This window comes from Hoplias malabaricus, chromosome 1 (genome assembly GCF_029633855.1).
Source record: "Hoplias malabaricus isolate fHopMal1 chromosome 1, fHopMal1.hap1, whole genome shotgun sequence".
Classification (NCBI taxonomy): Eukaryota; Metazoa; Chordata; class Actinopteri; order Characiformes; family Erythrinidae; genus Hoplias; species Hoplias malabaricus.
In genome coordinates this window covers 60,269,901-60,297,602 of record NC_089800.1, presented here as the reverse complement: position 1 = coordinate 60,297,602, position 27,702 = coordinate 60,269,901, and the positions used below count along the sequence as shown (strand labels likewise).

Sequence of the window (27,702 nt, the reverse complement as noted above, 5' to 3'; positions counted from 1 at the left end):
ACAAACATAAAGTCAATGTTTATATAGTTCTTAGAATAAAACTATATTTGAAAGTTAGATCCAGTCAAAAAGTTGAATTAAACCCTGAGCTACAGTTAACTATTTTTTTTAAAAAGAGCAGTCAAGATATCATGATTCAAATTTACCTTTATACATATCAACTAGGGACTCCTTCAGCTCTTGTTTGAATTTCCATGGCACCTGATGGAGCTCCTCCTCACTCTCTGAGCAGCTCTCCCTGAATTGGAGAAGAGAATACATTAACCTCACTCTCATTTTCTTCACAACACACAAAAGCCTGAGGGTGTCTCTACACTAGGCCTAGTCTCTTATGTGCCGGGTCATATGCCTGGGTTAGACTAATCTCTTCAGCAATGTCCCCTCTTCTCAGGGCTGTGTACATTAGTGGAAGCAGACTCAATCATCTACGTATTTTCCTCTCATTCCACATTGGCATGCCACTGCTACATATATAAGTAGTCTAACAGGTACTAGAATATTCTATTCTTATTTATTGTTTTGTAATTCATGTCATGCCACTGCAGTGGAATTTTACCAAATGATCCAGTGAAACGAAGGACCACGTATAAACATGCATGCTAAATCCTCTTATGCCAGATATCCTCTATTTAAAATTTAAAAAGTCACTAAAGCATTCATTCTGTTTACTGGGGCTATGAAATACTGAAACATGATTTATCTCCACTGTTAAAACTGGACAAGCAATTATGACTTCAAAACAATCAATTATAGCTGATATATGTTTTTTCATTGGAAGGGCTCAAATAACATGACTCACTTTGAAGGGAATGTGGATTTTAATATTATTCCATTAATCTATTCTTAACATGTCACATTTCGCTGCAACTATTAAACAAATTAATTTGGCAATGACAGAAAAAAGAACGAAAGTGAGTACTTAATCTAAACAACTCAAGTAAAAGCGGGAGTCAAAATATAGCTGAGTGAAATTAAAAAGGACTGATATGTAAAGAAATCCGTGTGTAGAAATCCAACATGTTTTTATATAAATAAATGAACAAAATTTGGTTGGTTGTTCTAACTGAACCGACTGGTGAAAGAATAAATGGACATTTTTTTTGTTTTACTTTAAATGAATAAATAAAAACTGCAGCCATTTTTGTTTTGTAAATGTAAATGAGTGAAAGTCCTTGGTTTAGTCTGATTCTTGACAATATTTATAAACTATACTGCAAAAAAATCTTAGTTCAAATCTGAAGCATAGAATTAGTGTGTATTTTACACACTTTTACAGAGGAGATTATTTCATATCGCTGTCTTCACGTGTAGTGTGAATCCTACTGGAATCTATTCACAACACAATACAAACAAAAGCAAAAGAGAAACAGAGGAAAAGGAATGTGAATTTGACTCCTTACTGGAATTTTCCGTTCTACCTTAAATAGTACAGTCGCCTCAAACCAACCCCTGCACCATTTAAGGTGGAACGACTAATTCCTGGTCAGAAAAGAAAAGGGGCAACGAAGTTTTTAAAGGCATTTGTGTTCTTGTGTGAAGGGCACACAACTAAAGCTTGGATTAAGAGAATAACCGAGTCTTTGTCAACGTTTGGATACATCACCCAGCAGAATTATTACAGCAGTTACAACGTACTTAGCGCTACGTCACTCACCTCACATAGTAAAGCTCATTCTCCAAGCGGGAGATTTTATTTTTCGCCCTTTGAACTGCGGTTTTGACTTCGTGTGCCATACTTTTAATATTCATCGGCCACAACTGTAGGATAATACTGCTCTGCTGCTGACAGCAGGCTTTTTACACCGCGTCTCCGTTTACACTTCACTTCTCTTTACCCCGACACTTGATACACGTACGGGACAACAAACCTCTCACATGAGCAGTCACAGATTCTCAATGCCCTCATGAAATGAATTACAGCGGCAGTATTTAGAGGTGGCAGTACGTTCCTATAAAAATGTTCCTATAAAAATTGTATAGTGGGATTTACCTCCATAGGAACTTAGTTTTACAAGCCAGTTAACATTAGCTTGAGTGCTAACAAAAACAAACTTATACTGGTGATGTTTTCTTTCACCATTTCGATTACCCATTTTTCTTGTTCTAGTTATTTGTGGGGGGAAATGCCCATGTTATTATCTCAGCGTTAAAGTGGAAGCAACACAACCCGCGGTATTCTGTAACATATCACACTATCAACATGGCTTTGACACTTACCATGGTAACCGCCATGAGCATGGCTGACTTTCTGAGCAGTCTATGCTACTTTCCTGAAAGTTAACAGAGCGACTTCCTACAGAGAAGTCCGGGACATTGTCCGACTCAGAGCCCGAAAGAAACACTGGGGGAAGCTGGGAACACAAACCACTTACACAGTTCGCCCACCAGAGGAGGCCAGAAGATCGTAATCGAGTATGCACTCGCAATGATCCGGAGACAACGGGGCTCAGTCCCAAATAGCCCTTTCTCTCGCTGTAGGGCACAACGAAGGGACAGGAGTAACGACGAGCAAACCTAGCAACCAGCATTTGGATCCCCTCCATTGTAAGTGATGAAACCAGGTGGTAATTCTTATTTGGAGTTAACAAACCTTAGAGTTATCTTAAAATGCTGCATATAAAGATGAGAATAATTTAACAGTTTAATGCTGAAGGTAAAAAAAAATCTTGCTTTTTTATATGGCTAAAAAAAAAGCATAATCATTCTCAACGCATTTGCTATAGTTTTTGTCCACAGCTTAAATCACTCGTTTTATTATTAGTATAAGATTTTAAACAAAGACCCTTAAAAGCATGCATAAAAAATGGAATGAAGTAGCTACAGTTAAGTTACAGTTACATTTATACTGTCAAACAGAAATTATCTTTAAAAAAGATGTCTAAAGTCTAAAACTTAGTCTTGTGAGTTCTGAACATGAGTCTAAATATACTATGGTGTATGGGAAATAATGTATTTAAGTATTTTATTAAAGCCTTTGAATGTAAAGAAATATTGAATACAAATAATTGAATGAATAATTTACAAAAGGCTTACATTTTTATCTGTGCAAGGGTTCAGGGTTGCTGCTTCTGGTCCTGCCACTGGAGCTGCAGTTACCACTGGGGCTTCTGCTGTGGCTTGTGCTGCCAATGCTCACTCTGTCACTGGAGCTGCTGCTACTCTGCCATGGCTGAGACAAATAAGAAGTAGTCTTTCATACTAGAGAGATGTATTTAGATGTAATGTTCTTATATGCTACCTTTTGCATGGTTTAAGGTATGCATGCTTTCATCAGAAAAGCAAGTTTTCCCATAAGGATTTACCACATGAACTGCCCTCAAAGTCACGTGGTGAAGTCATAAAAATGTTTTGATACAGCAAGAACTTGTGATATTAATGTTTTTGTGGCAAGTTGTCAGAATATGTAATGCTTTTAGACAGAATGATCTTCACTGAACATACAATTCACAGTTAAACTTCACAGGGAGAACACACCAAACTCCTCACAGACTGTCACCCAGAGTGGGCCTTGATCCCCAAATGCTCCATGTCCCTGGAGCTGTGTGACAGCGACACTACCTGTTCCAGTGATACTAAACCCTGTCAAACTCTGTTTTACCTGATACTCCCAGTTTACAGTACAAACCTTAGCTTTGTTTAATTATACCTGGAGCTGGTGCATTCAGATTAGCTGGTGGCAATTTTAACTTTGCTTTAAAAATTCCTTTGCTTTCCTAATGACTATCTTTTGTTTAAATCTCTGAGAATATAGTGCAAACGCTAGCAAGAATGACATTACATTTTACAGAACTGCTTACTAGGAATTCAGAGTTTGATACAACTAAACAATTAGTTAGAATTCCTTTCATACATTCGTTGTGTGTAACCACTTATCCAGTTCAGGGTCGCGGTGGATCCGGAGTGTAACCAGAATCTTTGGGAGCAAGGCAGGAACACAGCCTGGAGGGGGCGACAGTCCTTCACAGGGCAACATACACTCTCACATTCACACCTACGGAGATTTTGAGTCACCAATCCATCTACCAACACGTGTTTCCCGGAGGAAACCCACACAGACACAGGGAGAACACACCACACTCCTCACAGACAGTCACCCGGAGGAAACTCTCGCAGACACAGGGAGAACACACCACACTCCTCACAGACAGTCACCCGGAGGAAACTCTCGCAGACACAGGGAGAACACACCACACTCCTCACAGACAGTCACATGGAGGAAACCCACGCAGACACAGGGAGAACACACCACACTCCTCACAGACAGTCACCCGGAGGAAACCCACGCAGACACAGGGAGAACACACCACACTCCTCACAGACAGTCACCCGGAGGAAACCCACGCAGACACAGGGAGAACACACCACACTCCTCACAGACAGTCACCCGGAGGAAACCCACGCAGACACAGGGAGAACACACCACACTCCTCACAGACAGTCACCCGGAGGAAACCCACGCAGACACAGGGAGAACACACCACACTCCTCACAGACAGTCACCCGGAACGGGAATCGAACCCACAACCTCCAGGTCCCTACATATACACTACAGCGACTACTATATATTTAATTTTCATGGCCGTTTAACCGTGATGTTAGATTTACTTTACAGACAATGTTGCCACTTTTAATGTAGCAGAAATCTCAAAACATGTATCTTTAATGAAGCTTAGTATGGAGTGTCTGTCTGTAAAGTAACATCACTACTGTGAGATTCGCAACAGAATTAACAAGCTGTGGTCTTGTGTTTCAGAAAGAACAGATCTGTTCCAGGAAAGTGGTTTCCTTAACATTAATCTGGTTTAATACGAAATCGAAGGTAATGGAGATCTTGTTGGTCCCAGTGGCTTATCTGAACTCGTCAGAACAAGTTTTATGGGTTTAAATGAATGAATTACTTTTAGATCGAGTAATTCGAACTAGGTGAAAGTGAACTATACGTGTGACGAAGAGAGTGTGTATATTCATGTCTATTTTACAGGGTTTTAGAGGTAAAAGTAAAGCAAGTGTAACGTGTGTAAAAACTCAATGGGGAGAAGTTGATTAGTGTTGTTTTGCCGTGTTGTCTCCAGAGGGCGTTACTGAGCAGGCACACTTTTCTCGAAGAATGGGAGAATGAACACACTTGGATTTCTCAAAGCTCCCGTACCATTTAATTAGCAGCAGTGGGACTGTTTTGATCGGCGGATACACTGAGACTCGTATCGGTTTGCATCTAGTGTAAAGTTTTTGACAAAGATGAGGTCTGTGTGTTTTCTTTTGGGCTGCAGTGAGTACAGAGGAGCCGAGGGACACTCACTGGAACTTATAACAAGTTAAATCAACAGTCAGAACCGAGTTCGTGCTGATATAACATTAACTAATGTGAACTGAACCAGTCGCATACAGGATGCTATAATGGGGATTTATATATGGATCATACTCATCCTTGTACCCTGCGCTGAGCCAATTCACGGTGAGTTCACAAAGTTTTCAGCAGAAACGAGCGAACCCGGGGTGGAGATAAACACGAATCGCAGTGTTGTTTCAGTAGTTACCAAGAAAAATGACTTTTTTTAAAGGAGTTTGTAGCTATTCTTTTAACTGAATCAATCTTTCAAGCAAATCTGATCGTAAAAAATGACGATCTCAAATCGCTGTTGTAAACAACAAAACAGGTTACTTTTATAATCACATATAATCTATAAACAGAGGAAATGATAGGTCTGTAGAGGAACACTGGAGCAAAGAGTGACTAGACCATGGATGCATTGTTTTCCTCATGCAAAATTACTGCTTAGACTTGGTGATGTTTTTCCCTGTAATTTTTACTTCTATACAATCGTGTGTATAAACAGATAGATTGGTTGAAATATAGATCAGTAGATGGATCCCTTTAATCTCAGTGTGTTTGGTTCCCAGTAAAGCACATTAGGCATATTATGGGTTTGTCATCCAATACTCCCCCTATCAGTCCCTTCATAACCACTGAATGTGGGCATTGATAAGGCTGTCTTGGCTGGTATTACAACTGTGTTGAAGCCAGCAGTAGTCTGCTGCCACATAGAGACACTGTGGAGCTTTCATCCTTCTGCAACTTTGATTACGTCTGTGAGCCTGAGTCACAACATGGACACTGGCAAAGATCTGTGTAGTGGCTCTGGCACAATAGAGACCACAGATTTGGGTACAAAAGCTGCTTAAACTGATGGAAATGCAACATTTTGGTCATAATGCTGCAGCACATGTTTTGGGGTGGGGTTTGATGCAAAAGAAACTCCTTAGTTGTAGTGGGTTTAGAGCAGGAGTTCCCAAATGTTTGGTTCTGTGAGCAGAGTGTTTTTACTTAGCCATTTTTTGTCCTATAGGTCAGTGATTCTCAAATCTTTTAGACCAAGTAGCACTCATTATCAAATCAAAACCTCCAAGTGCCTCCAATGTATACATTATAGGCATTCACCGCTTACCATTTTACTGAGAGGGCTGAGCATCTGGTGTTGCGTGCTTCTCATGCCACAAGCGTGCCACAATGTACCACATATGAAGAACCACTGATATAGGTCTATATTAACATTTGAATCATTTTAATTTATTAACTCATGAACAAATGTACATCACAAGTATTAAATAAAAGTATGTTATTTGACTTAGTTATCTAGAAATATATATACAATAAAATAAAATAAAAAAAAACATTGTCCATGTCTGCTGCAACTCTAGTTGTTACCATGGATCTCAGCCCCTCATTTAGAGACACTTCAAAAGCATTAAACTGTCAAATAGAGACCACCATCTCTGAAGAAGTTGTGTGTAACTAATGTCATTTTAATCTGTACTATGTTCTCTCAGGGTTAAAATTCACCAAGGGCCCAGCAAACCTCACCCTAACCCAAGGTAACATGGCCCGTCTGGGTTGTGCCATCGAGGGCTTGAGCGAGCCAGAGATTGTATGGATGAAGGATGGAGAAAAGCTGTACAGCACTGATCAGATGTACATCACACTAGATGCCCATCACTGGGAGACATTTCACAGGTGAATATGTGACTGAGCTGAAGATTCCTAAATGAATCAAGTTACTTATGGTGCCAAATAATGAAATGCCTTTAAGAGTATGTATGTGTTAAAGTCCTAGAGCTATTGTTATGACTTCATCCTCTTGTATGGTGCGTCGTGTCAGTGGTTAAGTGGTTTACTGTGCCTGATATGAACATGGACCTTGGCATGTGCATCGTTGTGTTTATATATCTCATTGAAAGGTAGTTTTAATAGCGCATGACTGCTTTCAAGTCCAGTATTCATTGTCATGATTTGAAGGTACTTTGTGAAGTGAAGTAGTCCTTTACCTGTGTAATACACGTGGGTCAAGTCAGTCATTTCAGAAAGTAGTTTTAGAAACGGAAACTGCGTTGTTGTTCTGTATTTGAGGGCTATTTCATTTTAGGGAGCAATTGAAAAAACAGAATCCATCCGTGTTTAAAAACGGAGATGTTCAACCCTGAAGTGTTTTCCTCAGCTGCATGTCTTAGATTCATAGGAATTTAGGAATGGCAATGGTTTGAGTAGAGAGGAGGATATGTTGGTTAATCAGCTTTAGCTGGCCTTCTTTCAGCTCAGCATTTTAATTAGAATTTCAGTGCATGAATCAACCATGAGAGTCTCACAAGACATTTCTCATTTTCAATCTTTAAAACTGTTGCGCACTGACAATATAAAGCAGAAATAATATGAATTAATATGAAAAAAAACTTAACAAAGTTAGTTATCACGAACCATCTGTTAAGGAAAAGTACTTGATATTCAATCAATGAACCAAGGGAAAAGGTGTAACAGTAGGGAGTGGCAAATCAGCAAGTTTACTCTGATTAGTAAGTAGGCGTAGTCATCTTTCTGAGATAAATGACTGTTGGAGTGGCCATAAGGAATGCAAAGGCTGCTGTGAACATGAGTACCTGAGGCCAAATGCTAATCCCTGGCACGAGTGCTGACGTGCTGGAGCAAGTGGGCAGTCTCTTAGATGCGTGGTTAGTCCAGGGTCAGGATCAGCCTTGGTCTGAGACCACAGGACCTCAGAATATCTCTTGTAAACTCAAACAGCTTCAGTCCTGGTATAAAATGTTTTTATTTCTCCAGGGACCTGGAGGGTGTGGGTCCCAATCCCACTCCGGGTGACTGCCTGTGAGGAGTTTGGTGTGTGTTCTCCCTGTGTCTGCATGGGTTTCGTCCGGGTACTCCGGTTTCCTCCCACGGTCCAAAAACACACATTTAGGTGGATTGGTGACTCAAAAGTGTCCATAGGTGTGTGTGTGTGTTGGCGCCCCCTCCAGTGTGTATTCGTGCCTTGCGCCCAATGATTCCGGGTAGGCTCCGGACCCACCACCACCCTGGACTGGATAAGTGCTTACAGATAATGAATGAATGATGCTCAGGGGTCTGAGCTCCATGCAGTATCTAGCAGTATTTTTATATTTAGTTTATATTATCACTTTTTGTGTCCACCGGTTATTAAACTGCCTAAATAGTGCACAAAAATAGACTATTTTATATAATAGATTTTTACTTTAGATATATATAGTGAATTCATCAACAATTCATAAATTGTAGTATATTGGTTTGGATTAATTGAGGGATGACCAATTCAGAAACATTCATGAGTAAATGAGTGGTGAAACTCAACTTTTCGACAGGAGTAAAGCAACGTGCATTTAAATAAAACATCCTCCTGTTCTCTGTGCAGGTTGACCTACATTTTGAACATCTAGATGATCAAAACAGGAGATCTGAATGGCTTTGAAAGGGGGTTCATTATTTGTAAAAGCATGCCAGAAGCTTCAGTCACAAAGACAGATAAATTGGGTTGTGCTACAATAGAAACAGAAGCTCCAGTAAATGTAAGAGCGAGTTTGAAAATGTGATCATTGACACAGATTCAGTAACCATCATGTTCGTATGTAGAAATAAAATAATTTGTTTCACAGGTGACAGAGAATATCAGCAAAAACAGCCCACAACTACTTAGAGAGGACTGTTATAGTAGGGTTGCAGTAAATAAAGTCCTTGTTACTAAAACTATTGCATTTTAAGGCTCTGTAATAATAATAATAATAATAATAATAATAAAAAAACAACGGAATGTGATTTAATCAGTTTAACCAGCCTTCCCTATATTGTACGTAAGTAAACCAGTGTGCGTATGTGCTGTACAAGAGAACTGGAAAGAATGCTATACCTCTGCAGTGAAAGGTCCAGTGGTTCTCTGTTAATTGTTTATTTATTTACTAAGAATGTTTACGTCCATTTTTCCTCTTAGAATGTTATTTGAACTGACCACTTGTATTCTTTGATGAACCACTGTTATCATAATGGGAGTGGTATCTTCCAGGGTGACAATGCCCCTGGAATTCCTCTGGGAACTGGGATCAGTGACTAGTTTGGTATGTATGAAAAAATGTAAATCATGCATTATGGCCTTCGCAGTCACCAAATCTCAACCCAGGAGATTTTGGACTGAGTTAGACTGCTCATTCTACCACCTTCACCAAAATATTGATTAAAATTTTTTTTCCTCCTGCAGCACAGAGAGATTTATAAAATCTAGTCCAATGCACACTACAACTGTTGTGCTGGCCCAGCATCTTTCTAAGACACTTTGTTGATTTTTCTTTTCATCCTTTCTATTTGTCACCCATCTGTCATCCATCAGTATTACATACAAACACAATACAGTATTGTGTTTGTATGTAACACTACAGTGTTTGTCTGTATGGCATACATCCTATGTTTTCTGTTGATGTACTGTAAATGTTGCTTATGTCAGTCCTGATGGCTCATGTTCTTACATTATGCTCTCAGTGTGAAGTCAGTCCAGCAACAGGATGCTGGGAAATATTGGTGTGAGGTTGAGTATTATGGAACGGTCATCTCCTCTGAGCCAGCCTGGATCACAGTAGAAGGTAGATCAATACCACTCTCCTTCTCTGTTCTCATCCTTTGCAGAGAGAAATCACTCTACAGCTACACATTTACCACATACTTACACATTTAAAGCTGTTAACTGCAGCTGCAGCACGAGCATGAGCTGCATTATTGCTCAAAGACATTATATGTTTATTGTACATATGTTTATTTTTTTTCTCCCACACTCCTGAAAAGACAGTGAACTTAGAATCAATGTTTTTTTTTTCTATTATTTGTTATGGTAGGCATATCCATATTGATATCCCTCCCATTGCTTTGTTATTCACAATTTCTCAATTAATGTTCTCAACAAATATTATCCCAATATTTAATGAGACCATAGGGAAACCTTGTGGTGTCAACCAGTCCTAAATGTTAGTTTAGCCATGGATATATAGGCTTAATACATATAAATTTAGAATCAAAATATGTTCTATGGCTTTAATATTAGCAAGCTAGATTCCTTATGAATTTACCAGTTAATATATATAATAATATATACAATAAATAAATGAAAACAATTTTCAAACAGACCTCTCCCAAAAATTCAACCCAGAGCAAACGTAGTTTTTCAAAAGCTTCTACCACATTCAATACATCAGAAGTGAGTTTTTCTAGCCTTTGAACCAGAGACTATTGGCTCACTTCTCTAGGATGAGAGTTTGCACGTTTGGACAAAATATCAAAGGTATTTTTAATTAATTTTATAATAATTACATCAATAATAATAGTCAACTTCTCAAACAATATAACATTACTTCTATGATTTTAGCAGATACTCTTGTTCAGAGCCATTGTCACTTTTTTAATCATATTTTAATGGTTACAGAAAACAGTACTAGGAGTCTTGACTAAGGACACTTACTGGTGTAGAATGATGGAGGGCACCAGTATGACCGGTTACACTACACCTATAATAGTAGAGAATGTTGACAAGCATTTACTCAGACAGGTTTATTAACAGTTTAATATAATGATGGACAAAACCACATGGACTCAGGAATACTTTGGAAAATCATTGTCATTTAACACAGTCTGCCTCTACATCAAGAAATGCAACCTCAAATTGGACTGTGCAAAGAGGATGCATCTTCTCCAAGGAATTCCATGTCTATTTCAGCCAGACAATGCCAGGCCTAATTGTGCAGTCACAACAGTGTGACTTCATAGACACAGTGTGTGTGCTTGACAGGCCTGTCTGCAACCCAGATGTCCCACTGAAAATGTATGGGGCATCAGCTCAATTTTGTATACATCAAGAATAGGCAAAACTTCCAATCACAAAACTGCAACAATATGTATCTTCAATTCCCAAACAATTAAATAAAGGACAAGTAAAAAGTGATATGATTCAGTGGTAAACATCCCTCCGCCCCAGCTTTTTTTGAGAATATTGCAATCATACATTTTTTTACTTGTTTATATTTAACAAATAGAATTAAGGTTGTCATTGAAAACAATGATTATTTTTTCTTTTTCTTGTTGTCTGATAAACATAAGTTTAAGGATTAAGATGTTACAGATTTAAGTTTTTTATTTTGTGTCCCAACTTTTCTGGATGTTTTGTGGTTTCAGGTGTGCCCCATTTTACTGAGGAACCTGACGATGTAGCTACTATTCCAGGGGCTCCCTTTAACCTGACTTGTGCTGCTGTTGGGCCTCCGGATCCCGTGGAGGTGCTGTGGTGGTTGGGAGGAGTGCAGAAGGGACAATTCAAGCCTTCCCCATCTGTTCTCTTTGTCAAAGGTAATAGCTCTCAAAACATTTCATGTAATTATTCTGTAAAATAATAGGAGGGTCATTGTGTCTGTATAATAATGCCTGCTTTCACAGAGATATGAACATAGTTGATGCGTTAGTCATCCTAATGACTAATGCATTAATGTGAAATCTGAATAGAGCTGTTTGGATTGGGCAGTTGAGTCAAAGGTCATATTCAGTGGGAAGGAAAACAAGGCCTGTTTAAAAGCATTTAACAGAGGTTTTCTAAGGGTCTGCACTGGTATTTTGTGTTATTACTTGTTTTACTGAGAACTGTCAGACAACTTTGAGTGAGAAGAAAGCTGTTAACTTGACTTGGTCATTAAAAAGTTGTGTGTTATTGTGTTGTTAGTGCACTTTCCACCCTAATGCTAAATCAGCTTCTATTTCTAGCCTTTTGTTTGCACTAAACATCTCTGCCCATTGCCACAATGGTGCAACAGGTAGTGTCACTGTTACACAGCTTGAGGCACCCTGTGTTTGCGTGGGTTTACAGTAGATTTCCTCCCATAATCTAAAATGTGCCCAGTGATACCATGTAGACTCTGGACCCACAGTGCCCCAAACTGGTTAAAGTGGTGACAGATAATGAATGAATGACTGCCCATTAAATAACAACAGGTCAGAATTTGTCCTCTGAATATAAACCATATTTTTAAACCTCTTCACAAGAATAGAGGCAGTGTGTTTTATACTTGGCAAACAACTGGCCATCCAGCAATGGCTTTGGACCTAACTTACTGCAGAATAAAAGCAGCTGTTTAAAAACACAATTTTGAGATGATTTGTAGGACTGAAATCATCAGAAAGAAATGTAAGAAATGTAATTTGCCTGTACCAATTCACTGTGTTATTGTGAAAAATTGAGACTGGTATAATTCCTTAGACCAGGTATTTTTTTTTATGAACAGGAAAACTATAGTTTCATACAGGACCCCAACCCTCTAGGACTGGAATAGACTTGTTTTACTTTGTTTCACCACATTTTAAGTGAGGAGCCCTCAAGGTCCTATAAACCTTACTAGAAAACTTAAACTACAAAGAATTTGAAAAATGCGTTTAGCATATAGTTTGTACTTAAAAGTATCATCATGAATCATTGTGTAATATTTATCCTCTGTACACTCTTCTTTCATTTTTTAAAGGGTAAAAATAAAAGTAATTAATTACTGAGATGCTTCATGGATTATTTTCTTATCAGAAATGCAGAAAGTGGTGACACCCCTTTATAAAATTTCATGCAAAACTCCAAAAACCAGATAAAAAGGAGAGAAGTTTATTCAATTTTTGCATTGTGTGTCTGTGTGTGCACACTAAGCATGGAAAACAGAAAGAGGAGAAGTCCATCCCCAGAGATCTTGATGTTCCTTTGTCCACGGTGCGCAAAGTAATTAAGAAGTTTACATTCCATGGCACTGTAGCTAATCTCCAAGGACATGGACGGAAGAGAAAAATTGATGAAAGTTTGCAATGCAGATGGTGGATAAGCAGCCCCAATCAAGTTCCAAAGAAATTCAAGATGTCCTGCAGGAGAACCAGGAGGACCTCACTGCTGACACAGAGACATAAAAAAGCTAGACTGCAGTTTGCCAAAATGTACGTGAGTAAGCCAACAAGAATGAGGCCTACAAAGAAAAGAACACAGTGTCTACAGTGAAATATGGTGGAGGTTCAAAGATGGTTTGGTGTTGTTTTTGCACTGGGTGCCTTGACTGTGTACAAGGAATCATGAAATCTGAAGATTACCAAAAATTTCGGGTCACAGTGTAGGCCCCTGTATTAGAAAGCTGGGTTTCCATGCTAGGTCATGGGTCTTCCAGCAGGGCAATTACCCCAAACCTACTTCAAAAAGCACCCAGAAATAGATGGAAACAAAGCGCTGGAGAGTTCTGAAGTGGCCAGCGATGAGTCTGGGTATAAATCCCATTGAACCTGTTGAACATGGGGAGAGATCTTTAAATTGCTGTTGGGAGAAGGCACTCTTCAAATATGAGAGACCTGGAACAGTTTGCAAAGGAAGAGTGGTCCAAAATTCCAGTTCAGAGGTTTAAGAAGCTTGTTGATGGTTATAAGAAGCAATTGGTTTCAGTTATTTTTTCCAAAGGGTGTGCAACCAGATATTAAGTTGAAGGTGCCAATAATTTTGTCTGGTCCATTTTTTAAGTTTTGTGTGAAGTTATATCAATTTGGGAGGAAAGGAAATAAACATGTGTATAAAAAATGTGTATTTGCAATAATTTTCTGGGGAAAATACATCATTTTTTGGAAAAACTTAAAGGATGCCAACATTTTCAGCCATGACTGTATGTTAGTAATAGCTGGTTCATTCCACTCCTTGATAAAAGTTATGTATTGATTTGTTTGTAACCAATATCAAACACATAGTAAACCAACTGATGGTCACACCAGTGGTCACTCTAGGCTTTCTAGAAGTCCTACATAAATCACTGACTGTAATAACATGCTATTAGCTAATCAAGTCTCAGTCCTTTATTAGAAACTTTTCCTAACCTCTTTACTACAAGACACTCTAATACTGCTAGATAGACAACATACATAATTATGTTACAAGCTTCAGGTTTATTTGATTTAATCAAGAACATGTTTATTCTGGAACTGTGATAATATTCAGTAGCTTTGGCACTTACAAAGATATCTCAGGGAAAGCAGCAGAAAATAACATTAGTGAGCATTTGGGGTGTTGATATTTCTGGCCAAAAACATAAGCCTTTTTCCCAATATTTTCCGTTTCCCACTGGAAAAATCTATGGTATTGTTTGCTGCATTCTATTTTGTCTTTACACATCTACTCCCTTTAATATATCATTGATGGTCTGTGTGTACCTGAATGGATGCATGTCAATATCATTATTAAAATAAAAAATAATACATAAAATGGCAAAATAACTAAATTGTTCCAAGACTTCTGTTGATTTCATTTACAGAGATTTGAATGCTTTTGAATATGAATATATTGATTTAAATGAATATGTATTTCACAAGTTGAATGAACATGTTACATTTGATCGTGCAACAACTGTCAAGAAGATTTTTAAAATATTATTTTCAAGCTTGCCACCATGCTAGACATATCCATGGGCAAAAATTCAAATGTTAAAGGGGAAAAACACCTCTCTGCTTTACAATACCATTATCAGCCCTTACTGTGCTCAGTGTGTGTCAAAACACATGTGAAAATGCAAACTGAGCTCAGCAGAAAAGGCAAAGCTCAAACTTGAATGAATTAATGGAACATTTAAATTTTTAATATTACATTGCCTCTTTGCAAAATACGTATTCATTTAAATGTTGGTACTGATATGCTTATAGTACCCATGGCCTGTATTCACTGTTATGTTTCTGGTGTCCTGGTGGCTCTGAAATGCAAGATAGTAATCAATACTGCTTGAGTGAGGTCTAGAGAAACTTTCCCTTTTTAGATGGTAATGCAGTACAGTAATAACTGCATCTTCTTGCCTGTTGGGCAGAGAGAGCCTGTGTCTATGCTGAATAATCACTTACAAAAGTATGGATTTTACATTTAAGTGCTGGGTAAGAATCTGAGGCTCATTTTCCAACTTGCCTGGCCTTTTCTTAAATGTTATATTTCCTGTCTGTTATACTTGACAGGACATATACAGCAAAAAGGCATCTGTGAACCAGCTGTGTTCACTGTAACTCAGGGCACATCATTAATATTCATCCTCTTTCCCTTTAGGTGTGAACAACAGCGTAAAGTTTTACTGTGAGGCCAAGAATGCCAGAGGTGTATCTGTTTCTCGGACTGGCACTGTGCACCTAAAAGGTGAGCTATGTTTGTCTGTATAAATAAACCACGTCAGTTGCTTGATTGAGTTGTGCAAAAATGTATTAGAAATCTGCAGCCATATTCACTTTACACCTAGAAAAACGTTTTTTTTTTCATTGTTTTTATGTAACAATATATTAGAACTTTTTGTATGTTTTTAAGCATATAGCAGTGGAAATGCCTATCAAATGAAAAATGTATGAACTTCTTTATTTTACAGTCCTCCCAGAATCCCCAGTGAACATCGTTATTGACCAGGCGTCTAATAATGTGACGCTGATATGGAGCCCAGGATTTAATGGACATTCTGACCTGTCCACCTGCACCATTCAGGTACTCTGTTCCTCTAATCCATCACAGCAATAACCAACAAAACTACATTGTACACATCTGACCTCACTGCCTCCTCTGTTCTCTTTCATCCACCACAAATATATTCACAATACTACTATATTATAGACAATCTCTCAGTATTAAAAGGCCAAATCTGATATACATTTATTTAAATTAGTTTGTATCACACTTTGGCAAATGGGCATAATCAGAAAGAAACTATACATAAATACACACCCAAGTCCAAAAGTGGCAGAAGAAACCTAAGACTCAAAAACAGAACCTATTCTCTTCTGGTCTATGCTAGAAAATAATAGCACAATAAAACCAAAACAATTAGGTGTTGTTTTTTTTTTGTTATTAGTCTTGGTTAATGTCTGTGTATCAGTTTTAGACAAAGTTACTTCATATCCAGCCCTTATGGATTCAAGAGAGTAAAACAGGATTTAAATAAACAGCTCTGTCTGTGTTCTCATCAAATCCAATTTGGCATAAAGTGCAGGGCACGTCAGGAAGCCAACTGCCAATAAAGAGGCAATTCCATAGTTAATTTGGTCTGTTCTGCATTCAGAGCTGTTTGTACAGTAGCCCCGAATCTCATTAGACAAATAATTAAATGATGGAGCTTTAATTGTTATTTGCAATAGTCGAATAAATAAACAAGGCTTGGATAATAGATGTTAATTACTCCTCGGATTTGCAGGGTTTGATAAACAGTCATCTTGGGATTTGCAGTTCATCTGGAGCTTTTTCTAATGTGTTTGTTATGAATGGAATCTCCCTCCCCCTGCCCCCAATCACTTCTACAGATGTCTAAGAGCCCTGGGAGGAAGGTCAAACTTCCTGAACAGCACATTTCAGTGCCTCCATTCAAGCACATCATGGAAGGCCTCAGCAGTCACACCAATTACAGTGTGAGAATTCGATGTGATAATGAAGTCGGCCCCTCCCCCTATTCTCCTTGGGTGGACTTTCAGACTCCAGAAGCAGGTATGCGTAAGTCTTAAGATGCTGAGTCACCCATGCCTGCTGACCTCTTCTGTTTATAGCCTGATTATTGCTGAGGCCTTTACTGAACGAAAGAAGGAAGGAAGGAAGGGAGGAAGGAAGGAAGGAGAGAAAACAGAAAAGTGCATAAAGATGTACCCTTGGAGAAACCAGACCTCAAAGTAAAAATTAAAAAGACCTTTTTTTTGTTGTTTAGTTGTGACTGACGGTGAGGAGTTGATGTGTTCTCCCTGTGTCTGCATGGGTTTCCTCCGGGTGCTCCGGTTTCCGATGGACTTGTTTACAGGCAATGGACTTGTTTAAAAGGCAATGTTTACAGTAGTATTGTTACTTTAGACCTTTATAGGCAGCTGATTGTTGCAGGAGAAAAAAAATAGATAACATTTTTAAAAATGTTATCTTATTAACACTTGTTACGCAGACTCAACAAATCCACCCTTCATCGTGTACTGAACCAGCTATATATATATATATATATATATATATATATATATAATATGACTTTGAAACATTCTTGAACACGGTTTGTTAAATGCCCGACATAATATCTTTGGTTTTCTTAATTTCCTGTTTGAGTTGATAATTTAATCCCTGATTGAAACAGGCCTAATACTATAGCTACAGCTATGTGAGATTTTCAGAATACCAGAGAGATCCAGATCTTCTGACTAATCCTGCTGGTCTCAGTGAGTGGCCCTATAGAGTCAACACTTGGCAAGTAAATAAACAACCCTGCAGTGAGGCCCACTTTTTCTCCTTAGCACTGAGCTCACAGGCCCCAGCCAGCTGCTTGGGGCAGGGGGTGGAGATGGGATGTACCCGGGTGGGTAGGGGAGTAGTGGGGGTTTCTGCTGTTGACCTTGTTTATATGTTTGTAAACTGGCAGGACTGGCCTCACTCCAGTGGATTCCAGGCTTGATGGTACAATGCACCATTGTGTGTGCCCCCAATCCATTTCAATGTAGGGCTTATGCTGGACCCATAGTGCTGCCACCCACTGCTCATGGCTGATACTACCATCTGAATATATTAGAAATATATTAGCATTTCAGAAAAGAAGATTGTAACCAGTAAAATTCTCCATTGCTTAATAATAGAACTTAGCAATTGGCTTTTCAGCCAAATTTGATCATTTTCTTTTTCCATTTACTAGTTAATTGATAGTTAATTAGTCAAATTGTAATGCCCATCCCTAGTAATTTATTAGTAATTACATTTTTATTGAATTAAAATTTTCATTAATTAATTAATTTAGTAATTCCCTAGAAATTTATTTGGGGTTATGCTGTTCTGGATTGTTTCCCTCTTAAACAGTGCCCTCAGCAGCTCCCAAGAACCTGACCTTTGAACTGACAGAACAGCAGCTCTCTCTCACATGGGCAAAGTTATGGGAAGAGGAGCTGAATGGGCGTCTGTTGGCCTACAAAGTGCAATGGAACGTGGGAGGGGAGAGTCAGGTACAAAAAAATCCCAACTATTTCTGGCTATTATCTATTTTAATTTGAAACATTCTTTGTCATGAAGTAATCGTTTACTACATTTTCAGGAGCCATTACTGTTTAAGGAAAACATTGCCCATTTGTCTGGTGGAGGGCGTTTTTTCAATGCCACTTTCCAGGTGTCAGCGTGCACAATGGCTGGATGTGGGCCCTGGAGCCAGCCGGTGCTCATTATGCCAGCATCAGGTAGGCCTCCTCAGTGCCTGCACATAAAACTAAGTGCGCAGTGCATGATTAATCAGTTTCACCCAGGTTGATAGTTCTTTAAGCTGACACAGATGTTCTGTTGTTTTCTGGTATGTTTGAAATTCTCATTGATGAACTTGTAGTGTGAACATCCTAAAGACTTTCGGGAAGAAAGGCACAAGGCAAGGCACCAACCCAATAATAAACACAGGTTTTTTTTTTTTAAAATCTCCAAGATGTATTTAACTGACAAAAAAACACACAAACAAAGCCATTTTCTAAACAAATTTAAATTTGATGCCTGCAGCACACTTCAACATATATCACTCTGTTAAACAGATAAACATTTTTCCCACACTGCATGTACTGGATTATTTCTGTCATTTAATTATACTTAATATACAAACAAACAACATACTTTATACTGCAAATAATTGGTTTTGGTGTGTGTGTGTGTATATATATATATATATATATATACTGTATTACATAATTATTATTATTAATTATTAGTTTAATTCATAATTTATTGTGCATTAAGCAGTTGTGCAGCAGAATATATGTACAATCACCTCATATTTTATCTGTGAATTAAAAAAAACCTGCTGTAAGGATTGCATGGTCCTGTGGTTTGGCTCATGGAGGAGGGAATTCAAGTGCTGGTTAATTCTGATCCCAGCATGGATTGAAGTGGCAATATGCAGGAACGTTTTTGATGAATATTTCATGTTATGAGTTACTGTATGAGAAACACCAGAGAGCAATGTAGTAAAATAAGATAATCATGAGCTTATTTTTGGCTAGTTTACTTGTCTATCCAGAACAAGAGGGACTATGCGGCCAAGTTTTTTCACTCACCTTACACTTGTGTTATGTGATGTGACAATAAATAAATGATTTAGAGTTTTTTTTTGTTTTTTTTTTTTTTTTACTGTTTTGTAACCTCTTCCATGAAAACTTGTGGTTACTAGTGATTACTAATTTTACATGTAATACTAGGAATACATCTACTGCCTTTACCATTATTTCCTATGGGAAATTGAGATTTTTATTATGCAAAAATTATATTATGCTTAGGAAACGTTATGGTTTCTTACTCCAGTTATGCAAGCTCAGACCCAGAGAGGACACATGTGGGTAGGTCTGATCTTAGCACTGCTGGTGGCCACAATGGTGGGACTTCTCCTCACTGTCCTGATACAACGAAGAGGCAAAGAAACTCAGTTTGGGTAAGCATGTAACAAAAGTGTAATTGCAAGCATAATATACCAGGGTTACTGGTTTGCAGCTACTACTTGCTACATGCACTGTAATACAGATAGAATATACAGAGAATATTTGAGTCTATAATTATGGATTATGTTGTGTTCTTACGCCTACTTGGTAGATCTGTTTTCAAGCCTCCAGGGACAGAGACTGTGGTGTCCTTCACAGCAGCAAGGTCCTTCAACAGACAGTGCCCTGAGCTCCCAGAATCCACTTGTATGTGTTTATTTTGGCAGATTAATCGCCACAAATATAAACACTGCTACTGTTTCACTGTGTATGATTTTGTCTTTTGATTCTGTGTCTATTTAGTGGACAGCCTGGGCATCAATGATGACTTAAAGGCCAAGCTGAGGGATGTTCTTATTTCAGAAAGGCTCCTTACCCTCGGACAAATGCTAGGCAAAGGTCAGCTATTACCCCTCTTCATGTTGGTACACAGATGACCATTATGGGGATCTAGAGTTTAAAAAAAAATTAAGGGTTTGTAAAGTCTGTGTTTACAGTGTAAATTTCCTGTACCCTCTATAGTGCTTTTCCAAACATAATGTGTCTGAAGACAACACTAGCTTAATTCCAGGGGAATTCCTAATGGCTATGAATATTTTGCCTGTCTCCTAAGATTCTAATGAATAACTGATTTTTAAGGTAGGATTTTGGCATAAACCATACTTGGCATAAAGATACATGCCGAGGGTTAAAGAAAACTTATATTTAGATTTAGCACTTTTGCATTCTATCAGCGTTATATAGAAAGATTCTAAAGACGCTGGGAAACTCACTGGTCGTTTTAGTTAATAACTGAGTAGGTTTGTCTATAATGCACAATTTGACATCAAAACAGTCAGAATGATGGTGCACATGCCAATCATTTAATATCACAAGTATCCCTTTAACCACAATGAGAAGTCACAACGAATATCGTTGTCAAAAAACAAGAACAGTTAATGATTTATTTATTTATTTTTCTTTTATTCTGTAAAGGTGAATTTGGCTCAGTGAGAGAGGCCTTTCTTAAAATGGAAGACAGCTCAGTGCAGAAGGTGGCAGTCAAAGTACTGAAAAGTAAGTGAGCCATGTTTCATGTGCTGTATGGTAATGCTGACCCTGTAGCGGATTGGGTTCTTGCTTCTTAAAATTTGAATGTTTCTCTTTTTTTGTGTGGGGGTGGGCTATAGCTGACATCAACTCTTCCAGCGATATTGAACAGTGCCTGAAAGAGGCTGCATACATGAAGGACTTCCACCATCCAAATGTCATCCAGCTTATAGGTTGGTGAACACACTCATAGATCATTATTCTAGTAACATTGTTATAAGTATTAAAAATATAATTTATTCATATTAGCTACATTGTAATTATACATGTGATAAGATGCAAAATGGGGGCGGCACGGTGGCGCAGCAGGTAGTGTCGCAGTCACACAGCTCCAGGGCCCTGGAGGTTGTGGGTTCGATTCCCGCTCCGGGTGACTGTCTGTGAGGAGTTGGTGTGTTCTCCCCGTGTCCGCGTGGGTTTCCTCCGGGTGCTCCGTTTTCCTCCCACAGTCCAAAAACACAGGTCGGTAGGTGCATTGGCGACTCAAAAGTGTCCGTAGGTATGAGTGTGTGAGTGAATGTGTGTGTGTGTCTGTGTTGCCCTGTGAAGGACTGGCGCCCCCTCCAGGGTGTATTCCCGCCTTGCGCCCAATGATTCCAGGTAGGCTCTGGACCCACCGCGACCCTTAACTGGATAAGCGGTTACAGATAATGAATGAATGAATAAGATGCAAAATGTCTTATGCAAATCCATCCATCCATTATCTGTAACCGCTTATCCAATTTTAGGGTCGCGGGGGGTCCAGAGCCTACCTGGAATCATTGGGCGCAAGGCAGGAATACACCCTGGAGGGGACGCCAGTCCTTCACAGGGCAACACAGACACACACACATTCACTCACACCTACGGACACTTTTGAGTCGCCAATCCACCTGCAACGTGTGTTTTTGGACTGTGGGAGGAAACCGGAGCACCCGGAGGAAACCCACGCGGACACGGGGAGAACACACCAACTCCTCACAGACAGTCACCCGGAGCGGGAATCGAACCCACAACCTCCAGGTCCCTGGAGCTGTGTGACTGCGACACTACCTGCTGCGCCACCGTGCCGCCCTCTTATGCAAATCCTAAGGTTTATTTATATATTAGATACATAAAGTAGTATATCGTCCCTGTCCAATCAAAAACAAGTATCTCGCATAATAAGTTTACAAGAGAAAGAAACCCCACAATGTGAAGAATAGCTGCTGTGTTTAACTGATATAATAAACTAAAAATCCACAAAAATTGAGATACATGTTTTTATTTGGACATCGACAATGAGTACATTATGTCAGAGCTTCAACTGAGCCTACATTCAAAAATGTGTCTGTCAAATAACATGATCCATCAGGGGTGAGTCTGCACAGACGACCACAGCAGAGGTTACCCATCCCTATGGTCATCCTGCCATTTATGAAGCATGGTGACCTGCACACTTTCCTCCTTATGTCTCGTCTTGGGGATGACCCCTTTGTGAGTTTTTTGGTTTTTTGGCCTCTCTCTGTCACTCAAACACACTGGGATGTCTACTTTTTTCTGTGATTTTTCCTTTTTTCAGTTTTTAAGGGATCTATCAGTATATGAATTGTTAGGAGGTGTCTAGTATTTTTCATATAACTATCAATTGATGCAAAACATTTGTAAAGTGTAGACATCCTCTTTGTTTAACAGTACAAAGAATTGTAATTTGTTTATTAGAGTTCCAAATGCTCATTTCAGCATGGTGACCAAACAGCAAATGTTCAACAGGAAATAACTGAAAATACCAACATGCTTTATACTGTAGCATAGTTTTAAACAGCACATTATATAGTTTCAGCAATGAATATTCCTCTGTAACCACAGTTGAAACATAACACATGCAATCACCTTTTGTTTACACATTTTTATTTTCATTGTTTCTCTAAGCAAAACATTTTTTTAGGGGCATCTGTATTCCTTTTCCTTTCCTGCAGACCCTCTCTCTACAAATGCTAGTCCAGTTCATGCTGGATATTGCCCGGGGAATGGAATATCTAAGCAGCAAAAACATCATCCACAGGGATTTAGCTGCCCGCAACTGCATGTGAGTCTTTTCCGTGTCATATACTGTGGCTTGAAAAAGATAACTGTGTATATATACATATTATATACACACAAAATGTTAGAGGATTATAAACAGACCACTTCAAGACTGTGATTTTAAAATTTTAGACATTCAAAGATTTACATACCGCGACCCTGATATGGACAAGCAGAAAAGACGATGAGATGAGATGAAAGATTTACACACAACTTTATACACTTCTCAGTTAGATTTTATAAGAAAGACACACCAGGCTTTGATGTCTATACCTCTGTGCATTACAGTATTAGAAATGCCGTCAGGTTGTAATTCTTTTGCAGAATTCTACCTTTTTTTTTCCTTCTTCAGTGAAACAACAAATTTCACCAATTGTTAAAATGTTCGAATATTTTTGGAGCTGTTGTATTTATCCAGTTAAATCAAGTATTTTCTAATTTCTGAATCTAGCATGCAATTTAAATGTAAGTTGATGTGATCTAAATAGAGTTTCACAGAGCTCTGCTGTATTACAGGGTGGATGTTTATCTGAAACTCCTTTTATTTGCTTCACTCCCATGTTTTAGGTTGAATGAGAACATGACAGTGTGTGTGGCAGACTTTGGTCTTTCAAAGAAGATCTACAGTGGGGATTATTACAGACAAGGTTCTGTCTCAAAGTTACCAGTGAAGTGGATTGCACTGGAAAGTTTGGCTGATAATGTCTACACAACACAAAGTGATGTGGTAATATACATTTCCCCACAGTCAGGTCTTTTATAATCCTGAAATAACTGATTACTTATTCTATTAAGAATATTTACTAGTTACATTGCCCCATAACTGAATATTCTTTCCATTACATTTCCCACAGCACAATAATGCCCTTCAGTCCTTAGTCCTGTATTAATCATTGTAAATATGTTTGTTTTTCAGTGGGCTTTTGGGGTGACCATGTGGGAGATAATGTCTCGAGGGCAAACACCTTATCCAGGGGTGGAGAATTCTGAGATCTACGAGTACCTCATCAAGGGGGAGAGACTCAAACAGCCACCTGACTGTCCAGATAACATGCAAGTTTCAAACAATACTCTCTGTATCATACCTTTTTTTTTTTATCTGTGACACACATTGCGCTCTAAGAGTCATTTATTACCCTGGAATATGTTCTCCATTTGGTAGTTAGAAGCTTTCTTAACACTTAAAGGAATACACCATATCCACATAATGAAAGATTTGATGAATCATCTCAAATATGTAAATATAACACATCCTTTTCTGAGTACCGCTACAGTACCAATGTCTTCACCCTCAGATAATTTCTGTTCATTTGGATTCTCGCCAGTAAATGTTATTAATACATCATTGCCGCCTACTGGATATAATTAGAACTGCAGTAATTAACATATTGTTAAATATGGTTAATTGTATTAAAAAAATGTTTTTGTTTTGCCAGGGGTGGGGGTGTGGTTTTGAGTATACCATTTATAAACACTGGACGACGCTTGCATAGTACTCGGAAAATTAACGGTGTAACACAATGCAATGCACCATATATGAAATGAATGTTTGGGAAAGGTGATACATAAATGGAAATTGGATCATTGAAGAATGAAATTAGCTTCCCATTTATATATATTTCAGCTCACTGTATATCTGGTTAAATCACAGTTCATTCTACTTGGGTCTCCATTCCTAACATGAATGGTGTTTGTTTTTTCAGTATGTATAATTTATCATGAATTATGACACATAAAAACCCACTGTTGGTCACAGGACTCACAGCATATGTTCAGTGACTTCTGAGTAAGCTTACTTTCTTTTCTCTTATCCAGTTATGAGATCATGCACAGCTGCTGGTCTCCTGTCCCAAAGTGCCGCCCCAGTTTCCAGCACCTGATGGCACAGTTGGAGGGTCTGTGGGCTGAACTTTCTCCAGCTCCTGTGAAGGAGCCTTTGCTCTATGTGAACCTTGAGGGGGAAGAGGAGGTGCCAGACCCTGGGGTTGGAACCCTAAATAGTGAGGAACACTCATGGGGGGTGCCATGGCAGTGCGTTGGGATGGAGGAGGATGAGAAAAACTGGCTCATGGTGTCCTCTGGGGCTGCCTTGGCTATTGGTGGAGATTATCGCTATATTATAGGCCCTCGTGGTGTCATAGATAGTGAGAGCAGAGGGTCAGAAGATGGCATGTCTGGGGACATCAGAGACGATGAGGAGGATATTATTATAAACGTTTGATGTCAATTTTATATCAAATTGTGAACTAGAATCAGCTTTTCCTGACTGGATTAATCATACAAACAACTTATGAAGAGCACGTGGCTCTGGGAAAAGCACCTTAGAGTCCAAAAAATTGAGGGCATCACGGAAATTCCTCATAAGACTAGGGCCATTTGTGAGGTTATTCATAATAAATGCCAACCATGGTCCTATGCAGCCACATGACTCTACAATCACCTGCTAAAACTATGATGTGAATGCATCATTTATGCACACATTTCCAAGGTAACAATTTTTAGAAGGTGTAGCCATGTCAATATTTTACACTGGACTGCCTCAAAACATCATAACTGTATACTTTATTAACTTCATAAACACTGTAATCCCTGATAATGGGCACGTTTTAAGTTTTATCAGGCTTTACACAAGTTTTGATTTGGCTAGCAGACAGGCACATATTTAAACGGCCACTAAACACGCAGTTTTATGTTGTTAGCTAATAGATGCCCACAGTTGACTCGCAGCATTCTCAGAGTGAGGCTAATGCTGCTCTCTTGGACTCCCAGCATTGGAAGTCCATGGCATTACTCTGAGTCACACTCACAATCTGCAAATTATCATCTGTTGTGGCACTTGAGCATTTTTTAAATATTTTTTGTAGTAATGTTTACCATTTTATCTTGATTCATTTGCTTTCTCAAAATACTGTGATACCCAACTTTGGGCTTTAGTATTTCATGTAGGAAGATTGCCTTTTTTTTATTACAGCCTTTGTAAATAGAGCTATGAAGTCTCCTGTGTTGTATAAAATGGTCACTGCAGTTGTATGTTATATTAAAAGGTACTGCTGCACACAACAGGTCACAGTCTCAATAGCTTGGTTCTATTCATGTGGTTAACACATGCCATTAATGAACCCACATTACACAATTTCATGTATATTTTGGGATATCAAGGGATGTGGATAGTTAATATATGCAGGTGTTGAGATATTATTTTGATGTTAAATGGCTCCTTTACGAGATCTAGCAGAGGTCAAGCTTTGAGAGTGTTCAGACTTGTGGTGCTTTTATTAGACCTGATGAGAACATGATGAGTTGATATTGTACATGTTTTTTCTCCATGTGATGTCTCATCACCGTATGTACAATATATGGTCATTATTTGACCTTAGATTTATGTTTCCTACAGTACAAACATTAACATTTTTATATTATGTGTACATTTGCATGTGTTAACGTACACATTAGATGGCAGTATATCTTTTAATGTATTTAACATTCATTAGTGGAATGAGACGTGAATGTTAGAGATGTTAGAAGTGTAGCATTATGATATGTAATCTACAGTAGGAGAGTTATGAATGAATGCATATTGTTACAAAACTGGATTAACTTGTAACATTACCATGTAATCTACAGCATTATTGTGTAATTGTGTGTGTGTGTATGTATGTATATATATATATATATATATATATATATATATATATATATATATATATATTCTCAATATACATCAGATTAGAAACAACAACAAAAGGTTTTGAAATAGTGTCACACTCAAAAAGCATGATATTTGGAATGAAAGAACTGATAAAATAAATGCAATTAACTGCTAGGCTTTTGGGAATGAAGTCAGAAGATTACAATATGCCAGTTGTATGACACTAGTACTATTAAACTGTGAAGATATTCCTGTTGAAATTATTTAATGGAAATGTTTTTAAATTCAGTCATTTCGGATCATCGAATGTTGAGAGTTTTCTCCAATTCCTGTGGCATATTTTTAAATTCAGTGGGATTAGTTATAATTATGTACAAAATAAATAAAATTCTTTTAAGTAATAACAATGGATTGAGGTTTTTTTTTTTTTTTTAAGTCACCATAGCCAAGGCTAACACACACACACACACACTTTGACACCCTCCTTCCCTCCTCCCCCTTTATTTTGCCCACTATAGGTAACAACATTCCATTACAATACATCCTTCATGGCTAGAAAAAGGGGGAGAAATGTATCAGATTAAGAGATTTTTGACTGAATATTCCTTAGTCCTGGCAATGTGAGTATACAGTGATCCATTACTATTGCTAGGCATCAATTTTCAACCATTTACATTTGTGATAATGAAATTATCCATGCGTGTGTACTCTCTATATTTACTTTGTACAACAATAACTTTGCATTTAGCTGCAATAACACGTCAGCATTAGCAGCTTTCTTAAACACTGCTATCTTCTGAGTAAGTGTAAAAATGTCTGTACCTTGTATTTTGTGAGAAAATTTGAAATCATTCTCCCGTTTCACAAAGTGTCAGAGTGCCACAGTTTCTCAAGGTAGGTCAGGAAATCGGTGTTTTTAGGTAGAATGAGTCAGAGACCAAAACACATTGGACAGAAGGCAAACTCAAGCCATACTGAATCCGACGTGATTTTCTCCCCGTTTTCGCTGTCAGCACATTTCCCACTAACCAGTAGATTCTTTACTTCGGCTGTGAATCCAGTTCGGTCCACGTACACTGACTTCTTGATTTGTTTTGCGGCGCGGGAACGGACCGGG

The 27,702-nt window shown here is 38.4% G+C and overlaps 2 protein-coding genes across 5 annotated transcripts in view; one reads left to right on the top strand and one right to left on the bottom strand.

Moving 5' to 3' along the window:
* Positions 1-3,140, bottom strand: part of mipol1 (mirror-image polydactyly 1) — a 53,393-nt gene extending 50,253 nt beyond the window's left edge. The window contains exons 1-2 of one of the 4 annotated variants that reach the window (XM_066669266.1): positions 3,034-3,140; positions 147-238 (exon numbers count right to left, since the gene is read on the bottom strand). In XM_066669266.1, coding sequence (XP_066525363.1) covers positions 147-238; positions 3,034-3,035 — 94 coding nt within the window. In that variant the 5' untranslated portion in view covers positions 3,036-3,140. The other 3 variants (XM_066669284.1, XM_066669275.1, XM_066669258.1) reach the window with 3 other exon arrangements.
* Positions 3,141-5,146: 2,006 nt separating this feature from the next.
* tyro3 (TYRO3 protein tyrosine kinase) lies at positions 5,147-26,588 on the top strand. The gene is made up of 19 exons (XM_066669245.1): positions 5,147-5,455; positions 6,829-7,012; positions 9,830-9,930; positions 11,510-11,680; positions 15,414-15,500; positions 15,724-15,836; positions 16,646-16,826; positions 18,159-18,301; positions 18,391-18,529; positions 19,632-19,758; positions 19,917-20,011; positions 20,108-20,203; positions 20,780-20,860; positions 20,974-21,066; positions 22,227-22,348; positions 22,831-22,940; positions 23,504-23,663; positions 23,853-23,989; positions 24,752-26,588. Exons 1-19 carry the CDS (start codon positions 5,398-5,400, stop codon positions 25,155-25,157), a joined length of 2,604 nt encoding a protein of 867 aa, XP_066525342.1. The 5' UTR covers positions 5,147-5,397; the 3' UTR covers positions 25,158-26,588.
* Positions 26,589-27,702: the final 1,114 nt, after the last annotated feature.